The 25,635-nt window shown below is 41.3% G+C and overlaps 1 protein-coding gene across 1 annotated transcript in view; it reads right to left on the bottom strand.

The window, feature by feature from the left end:
• Positions 1 to 25,635, bottom strand: part of ADAMTS12 (ADAM metallopeptidase with thrombospondin type 1 motif 12) — a 389,258-nt gene that overhangs the window by 107,164 nt on the left and 256,459 nt on the right. The window contains exons 14-16 of the mRNA XM_005694823.3: positions 14,619 to 14,739; positions 2,204 to 2,448; positions 412 to 550 (exon numbers count right to left, since the gene is read on the bottom strand). Of these exons, the coding sequence (XP_005694880.2) occupies positions 412 to 550; positions 2,204 to 2,448; positions 14,619 to 14,739 (505 nt within the window). The remainder of the gene's footprint in view (positions 1 to 411; positions 551 to 2,203; positions 2,449 to 14,618; positions 14,740 to 25,635) is intronic.

The raw sequence follows: 25,635 nt of genomic DNA, 5'->3' as shown, positions 1-25,635 counted from the left end.
CTCCCAATGCAGGGAGCCTGGGTTCTACCCTTGGTCAGGGAACTAGATCCCACATGCTGCAACTAAGAGTTAGCATACCACAACTAAAAATCCCTCATGCTGAAATGAAGACCCGGCAAAGCCAAATAAATAAATACAGAAAATAAATAAAAGACTTGTAACTCTTTATGTAAACAAAACGTTTCATGAGGATAGTATATAAAGCTGATTAAAAAACAAACAAACAAACAAAAAAAAAACCTGCCTCTTTGTTTATACCATGTCTGACACATTTACTACTCATAGAAGCCCCTGGGCCATCTTTGTAGAACCCTGCAGACCCAGGGGCATGAGTGCAAACTGCCGGCTTGAACTATTTCTGTGGCTTATTCCGAAGCTGACGTGGTTTATACAGAGAGCATCTGTTCTCACCTGTTCCACATGTTACACTGCACTCTGTCCAGCGACCATACTGCCAGAAGTACACCAGCTTCTCCACGTCATTGTCAAGGCCATCCTTCCGGATTGTGTACTCATACTTGATACCAGGGTTAGTCACCTGGAATAGAAGCTAAAGGGCAAGAGAGGGGTCATGCAAAACTCTGATGTGACCTTACACTGCAAATCACAGTCACATAAAAATCCTGCCCAATGTCCACCCCCTTTAAAGTAGTCATGAAGGCATGCACTGGAAAAAACGCCATTAAATAAATACATCTACTTTCCACCTGTAAGTCTATATACATCTACATCTAATCTGCCCCAATCTATTATTTCTTGACTGAATTCCCATGGGAAATCTAATCATATGGGAATTATTCTGAGGGATTAACCAGAGTACCCTTTCCAACAATAGCTGGTAGGTCACTTTGTACCCTTGCATACCTACTGATTTTGTGGTTATGGGTAATTTCCTTGATCTCTTGTGCCTGACTTTCCTTATCAACAAGGTAAGGATAATCACACCATGACTAAGGATTGTTGATGAGGGCTAAATAAATAATAGTTATGTTATTAGATACGGTTGGATCTGTGCCTGGCATACAGTTAGTACTCAGTAAACACTAATTTGGTTGTTGTTATTGCTTTATGATGCCCTCTTCCAGCTCTTAGGCTGATTTCTTTACAGCACATAATTCTGGGGTTAAAATGGTCATGGGTTTTAGCCAAAGCACAAAATTGTAATCAGAATTTGGGACCTTCTCCTCCTTTCCCTCTCCTTTAGGCAATCTACTTATCAGGTGTTTGAAATAGATTCATCTTACATTAGAGGTGGTGGATTGGTTGCTCCATGGAATTGTGGGTCCCCATATATTAAACTTTTCCCTGGTGGGCCTGTAAAATGTAAGGTCTCCTGACATTTATGGATCATGGCTGTCAAGCTTTGACTTCCAGCTTCTGTGAATGCTCTGATCTCTGGTTCTGAAATGACTTTCCTCTAAATTCTGAATACAGTTAGATGTCACTATCTCTTGGGCCATTTGTAATCCCCAACCTGCCTTGCCTCTGCTGGTATAATTATCCCACTCCTTTTCTATAGTTCTTTGCCAGTATGGTAGACAAATCACTTCTGCCTTTGAAGAGCATATCCTATATATAAATATATTTCTCCTCCAAGGGTTTTAGAAAGTCAAATCTTTTGTCTGAGGACAACCACATGAGACCACATGGAAGAACCATGTCAGTTCATCACCCCTGCTGGAAAGCTGTTTGAAAACTCATAACAGGCTGACATAGATTGGTGCTATCATCTTCATATCTAAGGAAAAAACTCATTCTGAAATAAATAGCCTACATTGACCATACTGGAAACTGAACTCCATGGATGATCTTAGGGCCCCTGGCATTCCATCATGAGAGTTTCAGCAATTTTAGGCAATAAAAGATTTTCCCCCTTGTTCCTCGCTAAAAGGTTTAAGGATTCTTAATGAAGGTATACTAAGTCGCTTCAGTCATGTCTGACTTTTTGCGACCCTATGGACTATAGACTGCCAGGCCCCTCTCTCTATGGTGGTTCTCCAGGCAAAATCCTGGAGCAGGTTACCATACCCTCTTCCAGGGGATCTTCCCAATCCAGGGATCGAACCTGCATCTCTTGTCTCCTGCATTGGCAGGCAGGTTCTTTACCACTAGAGCCATATCCTCTAGCAAATACTTAGGAAAAGAACATTAGAAAGATCCTAACTAGTGTAAATGTCAGCAGTTTCCTTCACTTCTGCATTACCTGGATCCACACTGACTCATTGGTGGGACCCGTGGCCATCAGTTTCTCCAGGTCTCCTTTTCTGTCGTATTGAAAGATGGTCCCTGCCAGCTTGTAGTTCCCATTCCATTGGATAATAAATCCTCCATTGAGGTAATATTTTTCAGGGTCTTCACTCCTGATGGCCAGAAAGTTTCCAGCTCCTTCAACCTCCATTACTCGTATGTCCCTGGCTCCTTTTGGAATCAGTCCGATGTCAACATAACCTAAGGAGGAAAGAAAGGCATGCAAGCTTAGCCGAACACAATCTGTTTCCAACCATTATCTATGCTCTTTCCAGCATCTCCACCATTCAGTGCCCTTGTCTTCCTGCTGGGTGGGTACTGAGACTGGCAGATGCACTACTCATGGGGAACTTTAAGGAGCTTGGCCTTGAGTAGAAATCTCAGGAGCTTTGTGACTCAGTACATAATCAGTTTTATGAGGGGAGAGCTGAAATAAATGAAGATCAGATTCTGAAGCTTTTGTGGTTGATCCAGCATTTATTTTTCTGTGATTTCCTGTTGATAGTTCAAAATGTTACAGCCCCTAGCCAGCTTCCCATTTGCATTTTGCTCCCCATTTGTTGCTGCTATCAGATTAATCTTCCTGAACACTTGCAGTGGCTAAATCTTTTGCCTCATCCTCATTGCCTGAAAATTAAAAACAGGTGAGGAAATAATTTAATCATAGCTTAAATTCATTAAGAGAATTCTGTAGGGAATCTTGGATTGATTGCCACCTGGTACACGTGAATACAACTTATGATGAGAAACTCAGCTCTGAGCACAGTTTTTTATATTGCTGGACAATTCATTAAATTTTTTTTTCATATTTTCTTATGTTTTGATGAAATATAAACTTATGTTTTATTCTCATGTGTTATAATCCAACATTCTCAAAAAAACAGAACATCCACTTAAAGATCATGATCAATTCTAGCTACAGTCTTATCCTTGCTTATTGGTTATTATGGTAGGAGACCTAAAGGCGAGAAATGGAATTAAAACATGAAGGGTTTCCTCTCTTTGCCAGACTCTAAGCTAAGCCCTTTATGCATTCATCCTATTTATGCTTCTTAAGAACATAAGAAGCATATGTTCACCACCTTATAGCTGTTATAGAAAGGAAAGACTCTGGGGAAGGCACTGGGAAAGGTGTACTGGGCGTGAGAGTCAGACATCAGTTCTAGTTTCTGCATCACAATAAGCTCCATGATGTCCATCAACTTATTCAACTGCTTTGAATGTCATCTGTAAAAGGAAGGAGCTTGAATGAGATGATGTCTGACATCCTTCCTAGCGCTGATAATCAATTATTTTGCCCATTTCTTGGCTACATTTTCTGTGTTCCTTTACTTTTTCCATGCAAAACTTCATTTATTTATTTTTTGTTATTGTTGCTTTTTTATTTAAATTTTTATTTTTACTTTATTTTGCTTTACAATATTGTATTAGTTTTGCCATACATTGACATGGATCTGCCACGTGTGTACATGAGTTCCCAATCCTGAACCCCCCTCTCACCTCCCAACCCATATCATCTCTCTGGATCATCCCTGTGCACCAGCCCCAAGCACCCTGTATCAAAACTTCATTTTAAGATCTTGATCATCCCTGGTCATTTCCCACTGGGTTTATCCTAGGTTTTATACTGACTAACAAGCAAGCCCTCATCTCTGTCACCTAAAAGTGCACCGATCGCTTTCTTTCCCTCAGACATTAACACAGCACAGAATCCTGGGTGTTAAAACCCACAACAGGCCAGCAGGAGTGATTTACTCAGAAGCCTTGCACAGGCCGCAACTTCAGCTCTATTTTTCAAACTCGCAGCTGCCATTCAAAGGAACCAAAGTGTAGGGCATGGAGTACTTGATTAAACTCCACTAGGCCCTTACAAACTCACCTGAGACACTTGATTAAAACTACTAATTTACAACTAGCAGGGCAAAATATTTATCACATGTAATTGAGGGTAATGCATTTGTTTAAAAAAACTTTGGAACACTGCTTCCTATAGCCATAGCAGAGCTTCTTGTAGCAGAGCTCATGCAGAAAAGTCAACTGGCATTAAATAGGATGCTGCTGTTGTTTAGTCGCTCAGTCATGTCTGACTCTTTTGAGACCCTATGCACTGGAGCCCGCCAGGCTCCTCTGTCCATGGGATTTCTCAGGCAAGAATACTGGAGTTGGTTGCCATTTCCTTCTCCAGGGGATCTTCCAGACCCAGGGATTGAACCCATGTCTCCTGCATTAGCGGGTGGATTCTTTACCACTGAGCCATCTGGAAAGCCCATGAAATAGTATGATAACCACCATATCCCTTGTCTTAAAACAAACAAAAAACCAAACAAAATAAAAAAGCTATGAGAAATAGATGAGAAAACAACCCCCAAGAGTTTGCTTTTTATCTTCCACGTAAGAATATTAAATTTAGAAGTATTTATTGTGTGTAGATTCTGCCATATTAAAAGGGGAAGTATATCAAACTTAAAATAAAAGATTTCACTGAATGCAATATCTGCTTCTGAACATTTGTAGACAGAAGGTGTAAACAGGCAGATTTAGCCATGAGCAAACGTAACACATATTTATAATATATTTTTGCAAAAAAACACCAAAACTGAAACCCAAAAAATAGGATTCTGATATTTGGAGTTAAAAAGAACCACAACAGATCCACAGACTCTTACACATGACAAAATAGCCCACAATAGAGAGGAGTGTAAAATGAGAAGTAAAAGTGTCCATATCCCTCCACCCAGAGTCTTAAATCCCAAAGATAATTACACTTAATAGTTTCTTGGATTCTCTTTCGAAACCTTTCTTTGTACGTATAAACACACATACATGCTTTTTTAAACAAGTGATATATCATACTATATGAACATTTTAACTATTGCTTTTTAAATTTAATGTACCTCTCACATCTTTCCACATTTTTGAGCATTGCAACAACTGCCAAAATGACATAAACCTATTTTTTAACCAACACACTGTTAATGGACATTTAGGTGGAAGGGAATGACCGTCTATCTACAAAATGAAGAAATGTTTTCCAAGAGAGGAGGCAATCTATGCTATATCACACATATCTATAACCAGGATTTGTTAAATACCTAAAACAGCATTTTTAATGAAAAAATATGATTGGTAGAACAGACATAAAAAAGTCCCCTTGAATGTCTCATATTCATGGGTCTTCTTTACAGAAATGAGAATCATATAAAAAAAGCTGTAGAGGTAAAGGGTTATTGAGACATTTATTCTATGTCAAGGGAAAATTTTCAGGGTTGGTGAGAATATCCCTCAAATAGTAAGAAAGATTAATATATTCACTCAGCAAATCACTTTTCTTTCATTTTCCCCAGTAAACACTATCCTTTTGCACCAGTATTGGGGAAAGCAGAAAGACATAATCTTGACCTCAAAAAGGAGTCTCTTCTTTGTCCACGGAGACCACCTGGAAAAACCATCCCTGAGTCTAAACATCTTAAGCTAAAAGAATATTCACGACCTTTGAGGATGGGGTAGAAGACTGGCCTCACTTCTGAAGACATATCATAGGAGGAACAGTGGATTATTGTGCTAATATGCATCTTATCCAACTATTCTAAAAAAGGGATTTGCTCACTGGCTTATTTTGTTTCCAGTCTGTCACTTCAAATAAAAATGTGTTTATGAAGAGGTCATACTGTTAACCCATGCAATTTATCTACAACTACCAGATTGCCTTTTCCTTTTTTAAAAAAATTTGTTCTGTCAGTTTGTGGCAAGCAAGACGATCCTCACTGCAGGCCAAGATGTCATGGTTTCTGTGAGGAAAGATGTTTTTTTTTTGCCTGGGAAAGACAGATCACTCTTCTGAAGCCTGGCTTGACGGCAGTGACACATCGGTGTCTGGTTCAGATTCAAACCTGCATTTGACCTTCTCACAAATCACAGTGAGGAAGAGCTACATAGAACTGTATTCATCAGCTAGGTCTTTGAGAATTAAAGTGTTCCAGATTTGGAACTTTAGCCTCAATTATTTCAAAATAGGGTAGGAAGGGGCCTGGAGTCATGGAACACACCATGAGCAACTATGATCCTCTTGTTATTGGGTTGGTTAAAAAGTTCATTCAGGTTTTTCCATAAGATCTTACAGAAAAATCTGAATTAATTTTTTGGCCAATCCAATAGAAACCGGTGGAAACAGCAGAGGGAACAGACAGAGGCTTCCTGACTCTGAACACTTCCAGGGTAAAGGCCCACAGTCCTGAGCCCAGGAAGTCTTTCAGCTCTTCTGATGGAAGAACTTCTGTGTAAAGTGTCCATTCTCCCTACTCCCTCCAACTCAAGGTTTCCCAGAAAGTGTGACTTAGGACAGTTTCCAAGTAAAGGTGATATTTTGGTAAATATGGTTTCAAGAAAGCCATATCCTCTCTCACCATTATCTCCTAACTTCTGCCTCCAATTCTGTCTCTGGGATGTTTTCTTATGTGATTCTCATCCCCTTTACATGAACTTCTTTAGTCCAGGCCCTCATCTCCTGGACCTGGGTTTGATATCCCAGCACTGGGCTCTCCTATTCCAGGCAATTTTGTATGTCATTGGCAAACTAGTCTTTCTATGACACTGACCTCCTCATGTCATTTCACCTTTCTAAAATCATATAATGGCTGTGCTGTGCCAAGTCACTTCAGTCATATCTGACTCTTTGCAACCCTATGGACTGTAGCCTGCCAGGCTCCTCTGTCCATGGGATTCTCCAGGCAAGAATACTAGAGCTGGTTGCCATCCTATCTTCTAGGGGATCTTCCTGACCCAGGGATCAAACCAGTGTTCTTATGTCTCCTGCATTGGCAGGCAGGTTCTTTACCACTAGCATCATCCTGGAAGCCCCAGAATGGTCCCTATTCCCTCTTACATCAATAGGAAATAAACTGAATATTGTGGGACAGCCTAGGAGCAACTTTGAGTCATGAAGCCATATCCTTTCTTCTTAAAAGCATCTCAAGTCCCACTCCCCAGACTTGTATGGACCCTGCACTCAACACTGAGGCCACAGCCCCGACCTATGCTGTGAGTGCTCTTAGTGGGCTCTCTTCATATTCATGATCACATTAGTTTGTCACAGAGCCTAGAGGCCCCAAGCCAAAGTCCAGAATGTGCTTCATTATGGAATTAAGATGGGCATTTAAGTTATAATTTTTGTCAATTCTGAATTCTATGTGAATCTAATCTTTTGACCATAAAGATCAGTAGCAGAACCTAGGGAACTGCAGCCAGAAGTACTAAATACATAAACAGACAAAATCAATACAGGATGGGATCCAGGGGGTCAGTACACAATTTCAGGCAGCTGCTGCTTTTCCTCCATTCCGGAAATCTCTTCTAAAGATATGGATGCTAGTAGCAAGAGTTTAAGAACATTCTGTGTGTTTCTTCTGTTCTCTAGACTCTAGACCATTTTTTCAGCATGTTGAATTGTAGAAATAAAAAAAAGAAAAAAGAAAAACTGTATGTAAGGTATATTAGACAGTGGAAACTGAATTAAGCATTGTGCCAAAAGACTTAAAGTAACATGACTATGTGCATCAAATCTACTCAATAGATATGCAAATGTGTTACTTAAAATATAAAATTAAAGGTGAACTTTATACGGTAACTGTTCTAGTTCCATAAAAAGATTTGAAACAAAAGTTGAACACATTCTGGTTAGGACTAAATAGAGGAGGTAGGAATCAAGGCTGGTGGTTTGGGTCCTGAGTTAAGTGACAGAATCAGTTGTAGGAGAGTTCCAGGGTGCTCAGAGAATGTGGTCCCTTGTTGCCAGCATCAAAACAAAGCAGGTCCATGAGAATAAGCCAAGGATTTGGGTTAGTGGTCAGAGGACCTGGCATTGGAGGGGTCAAGAGAAGCCAATAAAGGCCAAAGGAGTCCAGAGGGGTGGTTTTAAGAGGGTCAATGGATTAAGTGCAAGAAGTTTAAAAAATACCAGAAAAGAGCTAGCTAAGATTAAAGATCAAGGTAGGTGAGTATTACAGAATCAAGGAGATTAGGCAGCAGGAAATAAATCATTCTGAGGAACTGGGCAACAAGGGGTCAATGTTCCAGACCAAAGAGAATGGGCTGCAAGAGTTGGGGATGGCCAAGGCCAAGGCTCTGGGTGGCACCTTGCTGGTCCCCTTGGAAGAAGAGGGCTTAATAGTCTCCCAACTTCCTTTTGAAATAGGCTCTTAATTTAAATTCTCCCTAAGAGAGAAATGTCACAGTGGATTCCTGGTGGTTCCATCACCCAGATAGTGTGAGGAAAGGAGCAGTGGGAAGAGTCACCATCTTATTCATTATTCTGTCCCCCATGCCAAGCACTCAATAAGTGCTCAATTAAAATTTCTCAGGTAAAAGAGCAAGTGAGTGAATGAACAAATGAACCAGGGAGTTCCTGTACACAGTAGTGTACTCTGGGCCTAAGTTCTTCAAACTGAACATACTTTCCATCACAGTAAACATGTACTACACCTAGATGCCATTTTTTACCCTCTTTCTCCATGAGAGGAAATAGAAGTTATTATGGAGGGTCTGGGGGCAGGAAGAGAAGGGGATGACAGAGGATGAGATGGCTGGATGGCATCACTGACTCAATGGACATGAGTTTGAGTGAACTCCGGGAGTTGGTGATGGACAGGGAGGCCTGGCGTGCTGAGATTCATGGGGTCTCAAAGAGTCGGACATGACTGAGCGACTAAACTGAACTGAATGGAGGGTCTACAAGAGGATAGCCCTTTCGTTCCCCAAGCACGGTCCTACTTAAGAGAGTAGATGTCACCATCTAGTATGCAGTGTCAGATCTACTAAGCAGAGTTCCTCTTCCCAGAGAAAGATGGAAATTTAGCTGTTGAGACATTCCAGGGCAGCCATGAATAAAGACACCTTCTCCAAAAAACTCTGCCCAGCTTCAACACTTAGATATCAACAAATGATCAGCCTTGGTGCTGGGAATGGCAGAAGACAAAATACACCATGGAGGGTTGAAGGGGCCTCAGAAATGGCCCAGAGAGGTGGCTTCCCCAAGGTCAATGGCAATCTAGACCAGTAACCCCATCTTTTTGCCTCTGAGCATACTTCAACTCCACATTATCCTCTCTGTTTCTTAGAAGCACACACAAAAGATATAGAAAAAGGCTTGACTAGTATTTCATGCCTCCATCATCAAGAGCAGCAGCAGCCAGAGAGGAGGCGGTACTGGGTATGACTGCCATGGACATCTCTAACGCAGACTTTTTCAACTATAGCTCTACTGGGAAAAAAGCTGACAGCCAGAGTAAAGCAGGACAAAAAAGAGAACTCAGGCAGAAGCCACAGACAAGCATGGTCATGCAAGCTTTGAAGGATTTTTGAATCCTTGTGAGTGACTGAGCACATATTCTCATTATTTCCTAGTCATGGAGATAATTTTGCCACAAGAGCTAGTCTGCACCTGTTGCCCAAGTTCATTGCTTTTCAGTGTTGCCTGACATTACTTTGCCAGCTAAGGTCCATCTAGTCAAGGCTATGGTTTTTCCAGTAGTCATGTATGGATGTGAGAGTTCGACTGTGAAGAAGGCTGAGTGCCGAAGAATTGATGCTTTTGAACTGTGGTGTTGAAGAAGACTCTTGAGAGTCCCTTGGACTGCAAGGGGATCCAACCAGTCCATTCTGAAGATCAACCCTGGGATTTCTTTGGAAGGAATGGTGCTAAAGCTGAAGCTCCAGTACTTTGGCCACTTTGCAAGAGTTGACTCATTGGAAAAGACTCTGATGCTGGGAGGGATTGGGGGCAGGAAGAGAAGGGGACGACAGAAGATGAGATGGCTGGATGGCATCACGGGCTCGATGGACATGAGTCTGAGTGAACTCCGGGAGATGGTGATGGACAGGGAGGCCTGGCGTGCTGAGATTCATGGGGTCGCAAAGAGTCGGACAGGACTGAGCGACTGAACTGAGCTGAACTGAACTGAACTGGGTTTTCTTTCAAGGTCATGGTTAAGAACAGCGATAGGCTGTTCTTAAGGCTGAAGGCTCTGGGGATCTCATGCACAAGTCCTGGAATAACAAAGCAATCTTCAATCAATCATAGTCTCATGTCGCAGCTACAAACACACACTTGTTCTGGGAATAATTCTCCAGAAGGAACTGTCACAAGCCACAGACTCCTGAGGGCAAATGGGACCCTCATGACCAGCTTGCTGTCAACAGCAGCAGCTCTGGGTGGAGAGACAAAGAGAAAAGAATACTTTAGGACATGCACAAAAAGAGGAAGGATTCAGAGATTTCCATCTTTGGGCTGGCTCATCAATGAGCCAACTCACTGTAAAAGATCTGATGCTGGGAAAGCTTGAAGGCAGGAAGTAAAAGGGATGACAGACGTTGAGATCATTGGACGGTATCATTGATTCAATGGATGCAAGTTTGAGCAAACTCCAGGAGATGGTGAAGGACAGGGAAGCTTGGTGTGATGCAGTCCATGGGGGTCGTGAACAGTCAGACACAACTGAGCAAATGAATAACAATCTTTGGGCTAGAATCAGAAAGTGACTAAAACCCAATATTTTAATACTGGATATGCAGTGTTGTGGAGAAGGCAATGGCACCCCACTCCAGTATTCTTGCCTAAAAAATCCCATGGATGGAGGAGCCTGGTGCGCTGCAGTCCATAGGGTGGCTAAGAGTTGGACACGACTTCACTTTCACCTTCACTTTTCCCTTTCATACACTGGAGGAAGAAATGGCAACCCACTCCAGTGTTCTTGCCTGGAGAATCCCAGGAACGAGGGAGCCTGGTGGGCTGCCGTGTCTGTGGGGTCGCACAGAGTCAGACACGACTGAAGTGACTTGGTGGCAGTAGCAGCATGCAGCATCGTAACAATATTTGTGCTACAAAATAGTTATAACACTCCAGCAAAACCACAGGCTGGACATCTAGGAGAAAATACATACTCAGATATTATGTCAACATAGTTCAGTTCTGTTCAGTCACTCAGACTCTTTGCAACCCCATGAATCTCACCACGCCAGGCCTCCCTGTCCATCACCAACTCCTAGAGTTCACTCAGACTCATGTCCATCGAGTCAGTGATGCCATCCAGCCATCTCATCCTCTGTCGTCCCCTTCTCCTCCTGCCCCCAATCCCTCCCAGCATCAGAGTCTTTTTCAATGAGTCAACTCTTCGCATGAGGTGACCAAAGTACTGGAGCTGCAGCTTCAGCATCATAACTAGAGAATAAAGATTTGCTTCCTTTATTGTCAAAGGAATATAGAATCCATCCTATGAAAGACTTTTTTCACTGAAATTTACATGAGTAAATTGAATACCTACTGTGTATATATATATATTCATATACATCCTTTGTATTTGCTGATTTGAGGCTGGATGGAGAAAAAGCGTGAAAGACAATTCAGCCTTCAGATTGCATTGTGTTAGAAAAAAAAGAATACAATATAAGGTGCAAAAAGGGCAACAACACAAGATAGCAGGTAAACAAGTACAGAAAATAATACATTTGGTGTCTTCCAGGAGAGGAGCTTTCTCTTTTGACTTTGGCCTTTGCATAAATCATCTTCTCCAATACAATCTAATTCTCTTTCATATGTATAATGGACTTTTGGACTCAGAGGGAGGGAGAGGGTGGGATGATTTGGGAGAATGACATTCTAACATGTATACTATCATGTAAGAATTGAATCGCCAGTCTATGTCTGATGCAGGATACAGCATGCTTGGAGCTGTTGCACGGGGATGACCCAGAGGGATGTTGTGGGGAGGGAGGTGGGAGGGGGGTTCATGTTTGGGAACGCATGTAAGAATTAAAGATTTTAAAATTTAAAAAATAAATAAATAAATAAAAATTAAAAATTAAAAAAAAATAATAATAATTCTCTTTCATAAAATTTTCTATTACTGTTTGGCCTCACTCAATCTGGGAGTGGTGGTGGTGGCAGCCAGCTTCTTTACAATGTTTCTAGCTTTTTCGGGCATGTAGCAAAAGTGGGTTCTGGCCAGTGTCCAGTGGGTATATGGAACACAGACCCCTAACTGGGTGTTGCAGAGTTTAGAATGAGTGCTTACTGGGTTTCTCCATTGTGCTGTGGGTGGCCATGCCAAAGGGCTTTGAGAAAGCCAGTCAGGGCAAAAACAGCATAAAACTGACACACTCTCTGGATGTTAAGAGCCATCAGAAAGCGGAAAGGCAATGGGGATAAAAATGCTCAGTGGAGGGCATACAGCCAGATGGACTGCAGTTTCTGAGGTAGGTGTGGTAGAGGGACGGACACTCAAGATGCTTCTGGTCCGTTTTCCTCACCCCTAGGACACCAGGGCAGAGATGAGATCCCAGAACTAAAGCCTGATTTCCTAAGGGCTTAAAAGGTTAAGTGGTAGAGATTTGAGAATGAAAACTCTGCTTTTCAAAGGAGTTACCATAACGTTATGGAGAAAGTGAAAGTGAAAGTCACTCAGTCATATCCAACTCTCTGCGACCCCATGGACTATACAGTCCATGGAATTCTCTAGGCCAGAATACTGGAGTGGGTAGCCTTTCCCTTCTCTGGGGCATCTTCCCAACCCGGTGACTGAACCCAGGTCTCCCACATTGCAGGTGGATTCTTTACCAGCTGAGTCACCGGGGAAACCCAAGAACACTGGAGTGGGTAGCTTATTCCCTTCTCCAGCAGATCTTCCCGACCCAGAAATCGAGCTGGGGTCTTCTGCATTGCAGGCGGATTCTTTACCAACTTAGCTATCAGGGAAGCTCTGTTATGGAGAAGGAAATGACAACCCACTCCAGTAATCCTGCCTGGAAAAGCCTGGTGGGCTACAGTCCAGAGGGTCGTAAAGAGTGGGACACAACTGAGAGACTAAGCACGCACACCATAATGTTAAGAGCATACCATGTCTGAGGCCAAAGATACCAAGCCCCACAAAAAAGAAATAAAACAGAGGTTAAATAAAGGAATGCAATTTTAAGTCTGACTTTTACTAATCCAAGTAAATAAGGTCACATCTAAATAACGAAAAGTATTTACATAACAGCCTTGTAAAGACTGAATAAATATTAGCTATCACAGAGCACTTGACCATACACTTGAGATAAATGGGTTGTCATTGACATCCTTACTAAAATGCAAAAGATGTTTCATGCATAATGAAGCTTTCAAATAGTAGATATGAAATATAATCCCACAAGGGTAATTTGAAAGGGCAGGACAAGCATTTCACTTTACAATTTTACCTTACTGATTCAATAGCCAAAGATCAAAAAATCGGGATGGATGTTAAATTTGGGTTATTCACTGTTATGTGTACTAGGGAACAACAGGTCACTTAATGAATAATCTCTCGGGCAAACTTAGTCACTTCATCCCAGGTGGTAAGCATGTCTAGAAGGGAGGTGCCCCAGGATCCGACTTCTGCCCTGGGCATCACCCCAGCCCTAGCACAGGGGTACTGTCCCATCTATACCTGAGTGGAGCACACTGGCCTCCCTACTCCCAGCACCTGCTTTCCTTGGAATCCAGAGAATCAACCACTGGACCCCTTACCTCCCCAGAGTAGCCTCAAGCAATGATTGATGGGAGCTGCCTTGTACTGTCTCAACTCCTCTCCTGGGCGGGCAAAATTCTGAAGTACAACAACTGCTATACTGGCTCCCATGTGATGTAACTGGCTTAATGATACTCCCTTTCCTGTCTGGTTATTTCTGGGGAGGAGCGAGGGTGATGAGCTCTCCAACCCCAAAGATCATTAGTAGCCTGAAGCTGTTAAAGGAAGAAATCTCAAAAAAGGTAATCATGGAGAAGGAAGGGTGGGGTGTGGGCAAGGAGGGCATGTTAGCTGGAAGAAGCCACCTGGAGAGACTGAAGGCACCACTGGGAGAGACCCTCTTATGGGGAGGGATTGGGAATAAGAGCAAATTGAAGTAACCCTGCCTTGCTTCTCCTCGGGTCCTAAAGCTACATCCTGATTCTTCTGTCTTTAAACCCACTGCTGGCTTCTCTGCCCTCAGTTATGAAACCTGCCCCATGTCTGCATCCTTCTCCACCAGCTTTTCATCCCTTCTCTCCCTCAGGTCTTGGTCCACTGGCCTTCAGCCCTGGATCCTCTCCCAGGGATCACATGATTAAACCTGGTCCTGTGGGCAGCCACTCAGCCATCTTAGATCCCTAGTGCAACGTAATGCTTCCTGTAGTCGCTTCGCAATCAATCCCTTTTCTACAACTGCCAAGGAGCCTTTGTAGCCAAGGCTATATCTATTTTGAATTCTGTGAAAGTTACAATCTGCTTAAAAAGTTACAATCTGCTAAAAAAAAAAAAAACAGCACTCCATCTTGACCTTCATCCTCAGTCCCCTGCCACTACAATTATTTGTTTTATTACCAGATCCTTCTTTCTGCTTAAACATCTTCTTCACAGTCTGGCAGGCTGAGCCATCCCCAAGGCACACACCACAGCGGTCCTCTGTGGCATTGGAGTCGATCTCATAATCGCAGCCGACCATCTGCGGAGAACAGAGGTTAAGGGTGAGAGACACAGGCAGGAGATGCCACGCCTGCCCTGGACCACTGACTCCTCTTCCCACTTTGCTCTGGATGAGATCAGGGCTGAAGGCAGGTACATGTGTTTTACACTTGTTATGTTACATACAAAATGTACACATCAGCCATTGTTCCTATATCAGGTATTGACTACGGAGTTGGTGGCCAAGATGCATACTTGGTATCCAAGAAACAACTGGAAAGTGCCCTAAAACACTAACTCCCATAGATTAGGACACAGAAATACTGAACACTGACTTGTACATGGCAGGTGGTGGTGGCGGTTTAGTCTCTAAGTCATGTCCGACTCTTGCAAGCCCAAGGATTGTAATCTACCAGGCTCCTCTGTCCATGGGATTCTCTAGGCAGGAATACTGGAGTGGGTTGCCATTTCCTTCTCCAGTACACAGCAGGAAGAGGAATAAAGACTAGAAATGGAGTCTATAAAAAAAACATTTCCTTTTCCTGGTGGTGGCCAGAGCAATACTCAAAGCATCCACTGATGATAAAGGAAACACTGCTCACAGGGAAACGAGGTATACACTGAATGGGTTTGCAGTTTCCCCTGAGTGAGAAGCAGAATTGAAAACAGTTTCAAAAACAAAACAGTGAAAAACATCTTGGAATCATGAGTCATTGGAGCAGCAAATTTCTTTCAGATGTGCAAAGCTCATACCCTCTCCTCTCTAATGAGATTCCCAGGGATGAGGCAATGGTATAGTCATTGTCACCTACAGTTAGTCGTTCACTCCCTTTACTTCCCTGGTTTCACACTGAGACCACCCCAGTCCCACACGGGATGACATCTCGGACGTGCAGACCCACATCAGACTCTTGGGAGCCTCCTATGATCCCAGCCCCTACCACACATCACACTTATCGTATCCCAGCCATCCTGAGCTCCTTCCTTCCAACTACACAGGAGAAACTGGTTGTTCCTCTCCTGAGCCAGGACTAATCTTGCTCACGTGCCCTGGACCCGATCCTTTCTCAGTGTTCTGTCCGTTGGTCCTTCCCAACCATCATCCCTTCCTCTCCACTGGTTCCTTCTCCTCTGCCTACCAGTACAGCCAAGTCTTTCCCATCTAATTTCCATACTGGAAAAGGAGAGTATTAAACTTGGGGTGTTTGGTGCCATCAGATACCCAAGAATGGTAACATTCGGATGGAAAGTCATAAAACACGGGAGCTTCCACTGAAGTCCTTTGTCGCTGGCTCTTTTCTATGGCTTTTATTCCTTAACCACATTTCAATGATAGAAAGAGGGAAAACACACCATATTCTCTTAGTGGGATTTTTCTTTTCTGTTTGGGAAGAAGAATTGTGCCCAGGTAGTTTTTTTTTTTTCTCTCTCTCTCTCTCTCAAAGATAAGTTCCTTTCTTATTTTAAAGCCAACTTGAATCACCTGAAAGGAATAACCATTTAGGTCTTTAAATATACTCTTCCTCCACTAGCTAAATACAGAATGAATGCCCATAGGTAGAAAATAGCACCATTCCTCAGTTTAACCATCTCTGAGTTTCTTTATGTTTTAAGATTGTGCCACTTGACCCAATTGGGAAACACAAAATGCTAAGAGATTTTAAAAACTCAATCACACTAATCATGATGGAAAGGAAAGAAACAGTCTGGATATGTGCCTTCAGTGGCCATAGGTAAAATGCCAGCCCTTCACAAGTGATGTATTTATGTCAAGCTTGATCATCTTCTAATAAGCTAAACTTTACACATCCTATTCCTAGTGACTTCATTTCTTCACTGATTTGGAATGAGCCAGGGAAACATACTTTGCAACATAGTAAAGTGTTTTTAAAAATCTCTACCAAGAGGGGATGGATTAAAAAATATAAAAAGGGACTTCCCTGGTGGTCCAGTGATTAAGACTCTGAGTTTCCACTGTAGGGGCCATGGGTGAAATCCTTGGTTGGGAAACTAAGACCCTGCAAGCAGCATGGAGTGCCAAAAAACAGTGGAAAAATATGAAGAAAAAGGAAAGAAGTTCAGAAAAACAAACCTTAAGCGTATCTTTCTCCTCCACCAATATCTGCCTGCATCTCTCAGGGGGCAGGGGTGGGGAAGGAAACACACCCCCGTCAGATGCTGACCCAGGGCACAGCGTGTGGTGCTGGTGGAGACTTCACCCTCTGCTCCTCCAGCAGCCGCACACAGCACAGTCAACACTGGACTGAGTACAGAACTGAAGGCTTGGAAGGTGGAAGCCCATCCTCCTGACTACACAGAACCTGTAAGGCTCTCAGGGAAAAACCAACAGACGTCCCTTTCTTCTGTGCACTGTGGTCTGGCAACAGGGCTACGACTGATAATACTGTCTGCCCTCAGCAGATCAGAGGGGGCTGTGCTGCTGCTACCAATGTAACAACGACTCCAGGAAGGCTCTCCTCCCTGTGACTCTTAGGAGGCCAGGCAGCCACCCCACAGGCTGCATTTCCTTACAAAAGGAAATCACTCTAATTTCCTATCACTATTTCTTTTCTTTTTTTTTTTTTTAAACAGCTTTCTTGGGGGTGTAGCTGATATATAAAATACTATACATATTTAATTTTATAATTTGATGAGTTTGGACTCATACAAACACCTGTGAAACCATTGCCACAGTCAAGGCAATAGACATATCTATCAGATCCAAAAGTTTCCTTGTGTCCCTTATTTTTGTGTGTGGTAATAACACTTAACATGAGATCTACCCATTTCATAAGTTTTTAAGGGAACAATACAGTGTTGTTAACCACAGGCAATACGTTGTATAGCAAAGCTCGAGCCATATTCATCTTGTGTAAGTGAAACTTTATACTTGTTGAACAGCAACTCTCCACTGTCCTTTAGCAACCACTGTTCTCTTCTCTGCCTCAGTGAGTTTGACTATTTTAGATTCTCCTATATGCGGAATCTCGTAGCATCTGTCCTTCTGTGACTGACCTGTTTCACTTAGCATAATGTTCCTAGGCTCATTCATATTGCCAAAATGACAGAATTTACTTCTTTTTTAAAGTTGAGCAATATTCTGTGATATGCCTATACCACATTTTCTTTATCCATTCATTTGCTGATGAACATCTGGGTTGTTTCCATCCATATCTTGACTACCGTGAATAATGTCACTACAAACTTGGGAGTACAGATATCATTTTAAGATCCTGATTTCATTCCTTTCAATATATACCTAGAACTGGAATTGCTAGGTCTTATGGTAAAAATTAAATTTTAATCAAATATTAAATATTTAAATTTAATTAAAGTTAAACATGTATGTATTTTAATTTAATCAAAATCAAATATTTAAATTTAATCAAAATTAGATATTATGATTTAATTAAAAGCAAATATTTTAATTTAATTAAAACTAAATTATTTTTAATTTTTTGATTTTTTCCATGGTGGCTGCATCATGGTACATTCCCACCAATGGTGCACAGGATTCCAATTTCTCCACATCCACACCAATACTCACTATCTTATGTGTGTTGGTAACAGCCATCCTAACAGCTGTGAGGTGATAGCTCATGAGTTTCACTTGTATTTCTCTGTGTTTAATGATGTTGAGCACCTTTTCACATATCTGTTGGTCATTTGCATATCTTCTTTGAAGAAATGTCTATTCAAGTCTTTTTAAATCAGGTTATTTTTCTGCTATTGAATTGTAGAAGTTTCTGATATGTTTTAGATATTAACTTCTTATTATAAATTAGAAGTATGCAAATTTTTCTCCCACCCTGTAGGTTTCCTCTTTACTCTGATGGCTATTTCCTTTCCTGTGCAGAAGTGTGTCACCAATTCTTGACCTTGTCTTCTGAACTGAAGAGTATCCTGTCTTGAGTATTACATAGAGAAATGAGGTCCCAGTCTTTCACTGGGGCTTTTACCCCTATGTAAGTGAATAAGTAATTTTTATTACTTAAAATACTTACTTTAAGAAGTATTTTCTTACCTAATTCTTATTTTTTTCATCATGAGTTAACACTGTTTTACTTAGGAAATTCTCATATAACAGGACTGAAATACCAACTGGTGCCTTGACCTAATCCACTGAGAAAGTCATTCTTTCTTTCTGCAGTCACTTGACAAAGGCAGAGACTGGAAGAATGCCTAGTTCCAAGATGAGATTCATTCCCAGCCAATGGAACTTTAGTGTGAAGATAGGGCCAGTTATGCTTGCCTGAGAACAGGTAAATGACATTGTCCTTAACAAATGGGGCAGCAGCAATAACGCTTTCTCACCATAACACTGAGGGCCAGGAGCCTGGATCTGGTCTTCTGGAGAGATATTTGGCCCAGAGAAATTGCCACCTGGGTGTTCAGCCAATCACTGAGTTGGCCAAAATGGCCATGACAGAGAACAAAGAAGAGGCAGAAAGATTGTGAGAGCAATGAGAAGGGAATCTAACAGGACAGCTAGGAAGACTGTCGGGCAAGGCTGAGGACTCAGCTGGGGTTAAAGACATTGATTTATAAGGGAATCCACAAAGTTGAATCATTATTTTAAGAAGTGTACAGTAGACTTATTATAAGAGCAAAAATCATTATGGTGGGTTGATCAGAATCAGGGTCCTAGGGTGAGAGGCTGATGGATGGCTAAGAGAAGACCAGGAGATGGTTGATGTGATAGTTTAAGGCATCAAGGCTGTTTTGGAAGGAAATGAAGCCAAAGCTGCACTGACTGGGAGAAAGGGAAGAGCAAAGGAACTGAAAGTCAGAGAACTGGTTACCGAAAGAAAGGAGTGAGTGAGCTGGAAGATTGGTGTCCTGTCTTAAGACAGCAGGTAAGACTGCAAAGCTGGGATAGTAGGAAGAGGGATGGGGATATCTGTTCATATATTTTAAAGCTTATTGCATGTCATACTTGTGACTAAAAATAGATGACATCCTGAAAAGTCATTGCTTAAATTTGTATCTGTGATAAATAAGCTTAGAAGTTCAGAGAATAGAAAGGCCAGAAATAAACTCATGCATTTATGGTCAGTTAACGTGACAAAGGAGGCAAGAATACGCAATAGGGAAAAGACTCTTCAATAAGTGGTGCTGAGAAAACTGGACAGCTACATGTAAAAGAGTGAAATCAGAACATTATTTAATATCATATACAAAAATAAACTCAATATGGTTTAAAGACCTAAATGTAAGACCAGATACTCAAAAACTCCTAGAGGAAAACATAGGCAGAACACTCTTTGACATAAATCACAGCAATATTATTCTGGATCCATCTCCTACAGTAATGGACACAAGAGCAAAAATAAACAAATGGGACCATATTAAAAGCTTTTGCTTTTGCTTAAAAGCAAAGAAAACCATAAAGAAAATGAAAAGAAAAACCTATGGAATGGGAGAAAATATTAGTAAATGAGGCACCTGACACAGGACTAATTTCCAAAATAAGCAAACAGCTTATACAGCTCAACAACAACAACAAAAAATTTTAATTAAAAATAGAAGACCTAAATAGACATTTCTCAAAGAAGATAAACAGATAGCCAATAAGTACATGAAAATACACTCAACGTCACTAATTAGCCAAATGCAAATCAAAACTAAATGAGGCATCACTGTACACTGGTCAGAAGGGCCATCATTAAAAAATCTTCAAATAATAAATGCTGGAGAGGGTGTGGAGAAAAGGTAACCATCCTACACCACTGATGGGAATGTAAATTGGTGCAGCCACTTTGGAAAACACCATATAGGTTCCTTAAAAAGCTAAAAATAGAGTTGCCAAATGATCCAATAATCCTATTCTTGGGCATATATCCAGAGAAACTTTAACTCAAAAAGACACATGCACCCCAGTATTCACAGCAACACTATTTATAGTAGTGAAGGTGTGGAAGCAACCTAAATGTCCATCAATAAATGAATGGATAAAGACAATGTGGTGTATATGTACAATGGAATATTACTCAGACCAGGTGGCGCTAGTAGTAAAGAACCGGCCTGCAATTCAGGAGAAAGAAGAGATACAGGTTCAATCCCTGGGTCAGGAAGATCCCCTGGAAAAGGGAATGGCAATCACTCCAATATTCTTGCCTAGAGAATCCCATGGACAGAGGAGCCTGGCAGGCTGCAGTTGATAGTGTTGCAAAGAGTTGGACACGTGAAGTGACATGCATGCAAGGAAGAATGAAATAATGTCATTTGCAACCACATGGATGGACCTAGGGATTGTCATCCTAAGTAAAGTAAGTTAGAGAAAGACAAATACCACAAGATATCACTTATATGTGGAATCAACAAAAATGATACAAAGTAACTTATTTATGAAACAGAAATAGACTCACAGACACAGAAAACAAACCTTAGCTACCAAAAGGGAAAGAGGGAAGAGGGATAAATTAGGGATTTGAGATTAACAGATACATAAGGGATGGAGCCAAAGCAAAAACAATACTCAGTTGTGGATGTGACTGGTGAAAGAAGCAAGGTCCAGTGCTGTAAAGAGCAATATTGCATAGGAACCAGGAATGCAAGGTCCATGAATGAAGGCAAATTGGAAGTGGTCAAACAGGAGATGGCAAGAGTGAACATCGACATTCTAGGAATCAGCGAACTAAAATGGACTGGTGTGGGTGAATTTAACTCAGATGACCATTATATCTACTACTGTGGGCACGAATCCCTTAGAAGAAATGGAGTAGCCATCATGGTCAACAAGAGTCTGAAATGCAGTACTTGGATGCAATCTCAAAAACGACAGAATGATCTCTGTTCGTTTCCAAGGCAAACCATTCAATATCACAGTAATCCAAGTCTATGCCCCAACCAATAACACTAAAGAAGCTGAAGTTGAGCAGTTCTATGAAGACCTACATGACCTTTTAGAACTAACACCCCAAAGAGATGTCCTTTTCATTATACGGGACTGGAATGCAAAAGAAGGAAGTCAAGAAACACCTGGAATAACAGGCAAATTTTGCCTTGGAATGCGGAATGAAGCAGGGCAAAGACTAATAGAGTTTTGCCAAGAAAATGCACTGGTCATAGCAAACACCCTCTTCCAACAACACAAGAGAAGACTTTACACATGGATATCATCAGATGGTCAACACCAAAATCAGATTGATTATATTCTTTGCAGCCAAAGGTGGAGAAGCTCTATTCAGTCAGCAAAAACAAGACCAGGAGCTGACTGTGGCTCAGATCATGAACACCTTATTGCCAAATTCAGACTTACATTGAAGAAAGTAGGAAAAACCACTAGACCATTCAGATATGACCTAAATCAAATCCCTTATGATTATACAGTGGAAGTGAGAAATAGATTTAAGGGCCTAGATTTGATAGAGTGCCTGATGAACTATGGATGGAGGTTCATGACATTGTACAGGAGACAGGGATCAAGACCATCCCCAATGGAAAAGAAATGCAAAAAAGCAAAATGGCTGTTTGGGGAGGCCTTACAAATAGCTGTGAAAAGAAGAGAAGTGAAAAGCAAAGGAGAAAAGGAAAGATATAAGCATCCGAATGCAGAGTTCCAAAGAATAGCAAGGAGAGATAAGAAAGCCTTCCTCAGCCATCAGTGCAAAGAAATAGAGGAAAAGAACAGAATGGGAAAGACTAGAGATCTCGTCAAGAAAATTAGAGATACCAAGGGAACATTTCATGCAAAGATGGGCTCAATAAGGGACAGAAATGGTCTGGACCTAACAGAAGCAGAAGATATTAAGAAGAGGTGGCAAGAATACACAGAAGAACTGTACAAAAAAGATCTTCATGACCAAAATAATCATGATGGTGTGATCACACACCTAGAGCCAGACATCCTAGAATGTGAAGTCAAGTGGGCCTTAGGAAGCATCACTATGAACAAAGCTAGTGGAGGTGATGGAATTCTAGTTGAGCTCTTTCAAGTCCTGAAAGATGATACTGTGAAAGTGCTGCACTCAATATGCCAGCAAATTTGGAAAACGCAGCAATGGCCACAGGGCTGGAAAAGGTCAGTTTTCATTCCAATCCCAAAGAAAGGCAATATCAAAGAATGCTCAAACTACCGCACAATTGGCACTCATCTCACACGCTAGTAAAGTAATGCTCAAAATTCTCCAAGCCAGGCTTCAGCAATACGTGAACCGTGAACTTCCTGATGTTCAAGCTGGTTTTAGAAAAGGCAGAGGAACCAGAGATCAAATTGCCAGCATCTGCTGGATCATCGAAAAAGTAAGAGAGTTCCAGAAACACATCTATTTCTGCTTTATTGACTATGCCAAAGCCTTTGACTGTGTGGATCACAATAAACGGTTTACAATTCTGAAAGTGATGGCAATACCAGACCACCTGACCTGCCTCTAGAGAAACCTATATGCAGGTCAGGAAGCAACAGTTAGAACTGGACATGGAACAACAGACTGGTTCCAAATAGGAAAAGGAGTATGTCAAGGCTGTATATTGTCACCCTGCTTATTTAACTTATATGCAGAGTACATCATGAGAAACGCTGGGCTGGAAGAAGCACAAGCTGGAATCAAGATTGCTGGGAGAAATATCAATCACCTCAGATATGCAGATGACACCACCCTTATGGCAGAAAGTGAAGAGGAACTAAAAAGCCTCTTGATGAAAGAGAAAGAGGAGAGTGAAAAAGTTGGCTTAAAGCTCAACATTCAGAAAACGAAGATCATGGCATCTGGTCCCATCACTTCATGGGAAACAGATGGGGAAACAGTGGAAACAGTGTCAGACTTTATTTTTGGGGCTCCAAAATCACTGCAGATGGTGACTGCAGCCATGAAATTAAAAGACGCTTACTCCTTGGAAGGAATGTTATGACCAACCTAGATAGCATATTGAAAATCAGAGATATTACATTTTAAACAAAAGTCCGTCTAGTCAAGGCTATGGTTTTTCCAGTAGTCATGTATGGATATGAGAGTTTGACCATAAAGAAAGCTGGGCACTGAAGAATAGATGCTTTTGAACCATGGTGTTGGAGAGGACTCTTCAGAGTCCCCTGGACTGCAAGGAGATCCAACCAGTCCATTCTAAAGGAGATCAGTCCTGGATGTTCTTTGGAAGGAATGATGCTAAAGTTGAAACTCTAGTACTTTGGCCACCTCATGCGAAGAGTTGACTCATTGGAAAAGACTCTGATGCTGGGAGGGATTGGGGGCAGGAGAAGGGGACGACAGAGGATGAGACGGCTGGATGGCATCACTGACTCGATGAACGTGAGTTTGAGTGAACTCTGGGAGTTGGTGATGGACAGGGAGGCCTGGCATGCTGCATTTCATGGGGTTGCAAAGAGTCAGACATGACTGAGCAACTGAACTGTGCTGAACTACCCTATATGAAATAGATAAACAATAAGCTACTCTGTAGAAGCTACCTATTGATCTCTACCTACTATTTAGCGCAAGGAACAATATTCAATACCTTGTAATAACCTACAGTGGATAAGAATCTTAAAAAGCACATATATATACATACATATATATGTATATATATTCCCTGGTAACTGAGCTAAAGAATCAGCTCAGGTAAAGAATCCTCCTACCATACAGGAGACCCCAATTTGATTCCTGGGTCCAGAAGATCCCCTGGAGAAGGCATAGGCTACTGACTCCAGTATTCTTGGTCTTTTCTGGTGGCTCAGACAGTATCTACCTGCAATGCGGGAGACCTGGGTTCAATCCCTGGGTTGGGAAGATCCCCTGGAGGAGGGCATGGCAACCCACTCCAGTATTCTTGCCTGGAGAATCCCCATGGACAGAGGAACCTGACAGGTTACAGCCCACGGGGTGGCAAAGAGTTGGACTTGACTGAACAACTATGCATAGCACAGCACAGCATACTGAATTACTTTGCTGAATACCTGAAACACAGTAAATCAACTATACATCAATAAAAAGTAAATTACATACAAAGAAAGAAAAATACCATGTTACCTAGGGAGAGATATTAGCCCAGCCCTGTACTTCATACATGATTCAACAGCAGAAGAGAGAAGAGCAATGTTTACAAAATTTAGGGGAAAAGACAGTGTGATGCTCCAAATTTTGTACCTAGTCAAGTGTCCTTCAAGAATAAAAGCAAATTTATACATATTTTTAAATGAGAAAGAACTCTGAGGACACTGTATCCATTAATGCTAAAAAATCTAGCAGAAGATGAATGTAAATCCTCCCCCAAAAAGGACAGGAGAAAATAAGTTGACTGCAAATACCACTTTACTTAAAATCTTAGCCTTGTGTAGATACAGAGGGTAAATGAAATAGTAGAAAAAAATTCAATAAATAGAAAAAAAAAAGAAGCTTAGAAATTCAGTACAGGTTAAAAAAAAATTGGGAGAGGAACACAGAGTTACTTCCCCTATAAAAATTCAGTTCTGATCAACATTCAATAATTTCCTTGATAAGAAAATCTGCAAATCTAACATGCCAAAATGGTGGCAAGTATCATAATTTCAAAATAGCTAAGTATAAGCAACTATAGCAGGTATTCATATGACCATAAGCAAACATTTTCATATACACAAAGATGAATCAGACACCATATACATTTTTTTCTGATGGTGTAACTTTTTCTTTCAATACATGTTCAAATTCCCTTTGAAAAAAACTGTAGTAAATGAATAAGAAGACTAATAAAAGCTGAAAATGACTACAATCTGGATCTTTAAAAGATAAATTGCATTTAGGCTATTAAGGTAAATTTGATTTGACATAATTTCTCAGCTTAAAAACTTAGCTCAGTGTGGTACACACAGAAAGTGAGTAATTAATGTTTCTGAAAGACCTTAACTGGTTTCCAGAAAGAAAAAAACAAGCTGAGAGAATCTGACTTATTCTATTAAGCTGATTTAATTGCCTTCAAGAGAGATACCCAACATCCCTTATATTTCCATTCAAACTAC

Source organism: Capra hircus, chromosome 20, assembly GCF_001704415.2.
Source record: "Capra hircus breed San Clemente chromosome 20, ASM170441v1, whole genome shotgun sequence".
Lineage (NCBI taxonomy): Eukaryota > Metazoa > Chordata > Mammalia > Artiodactyla > Bovidae > Capra > Capra hircus.
This window is presented reverse-complemented; position numbering and strand designations above follow the sequence as displayed.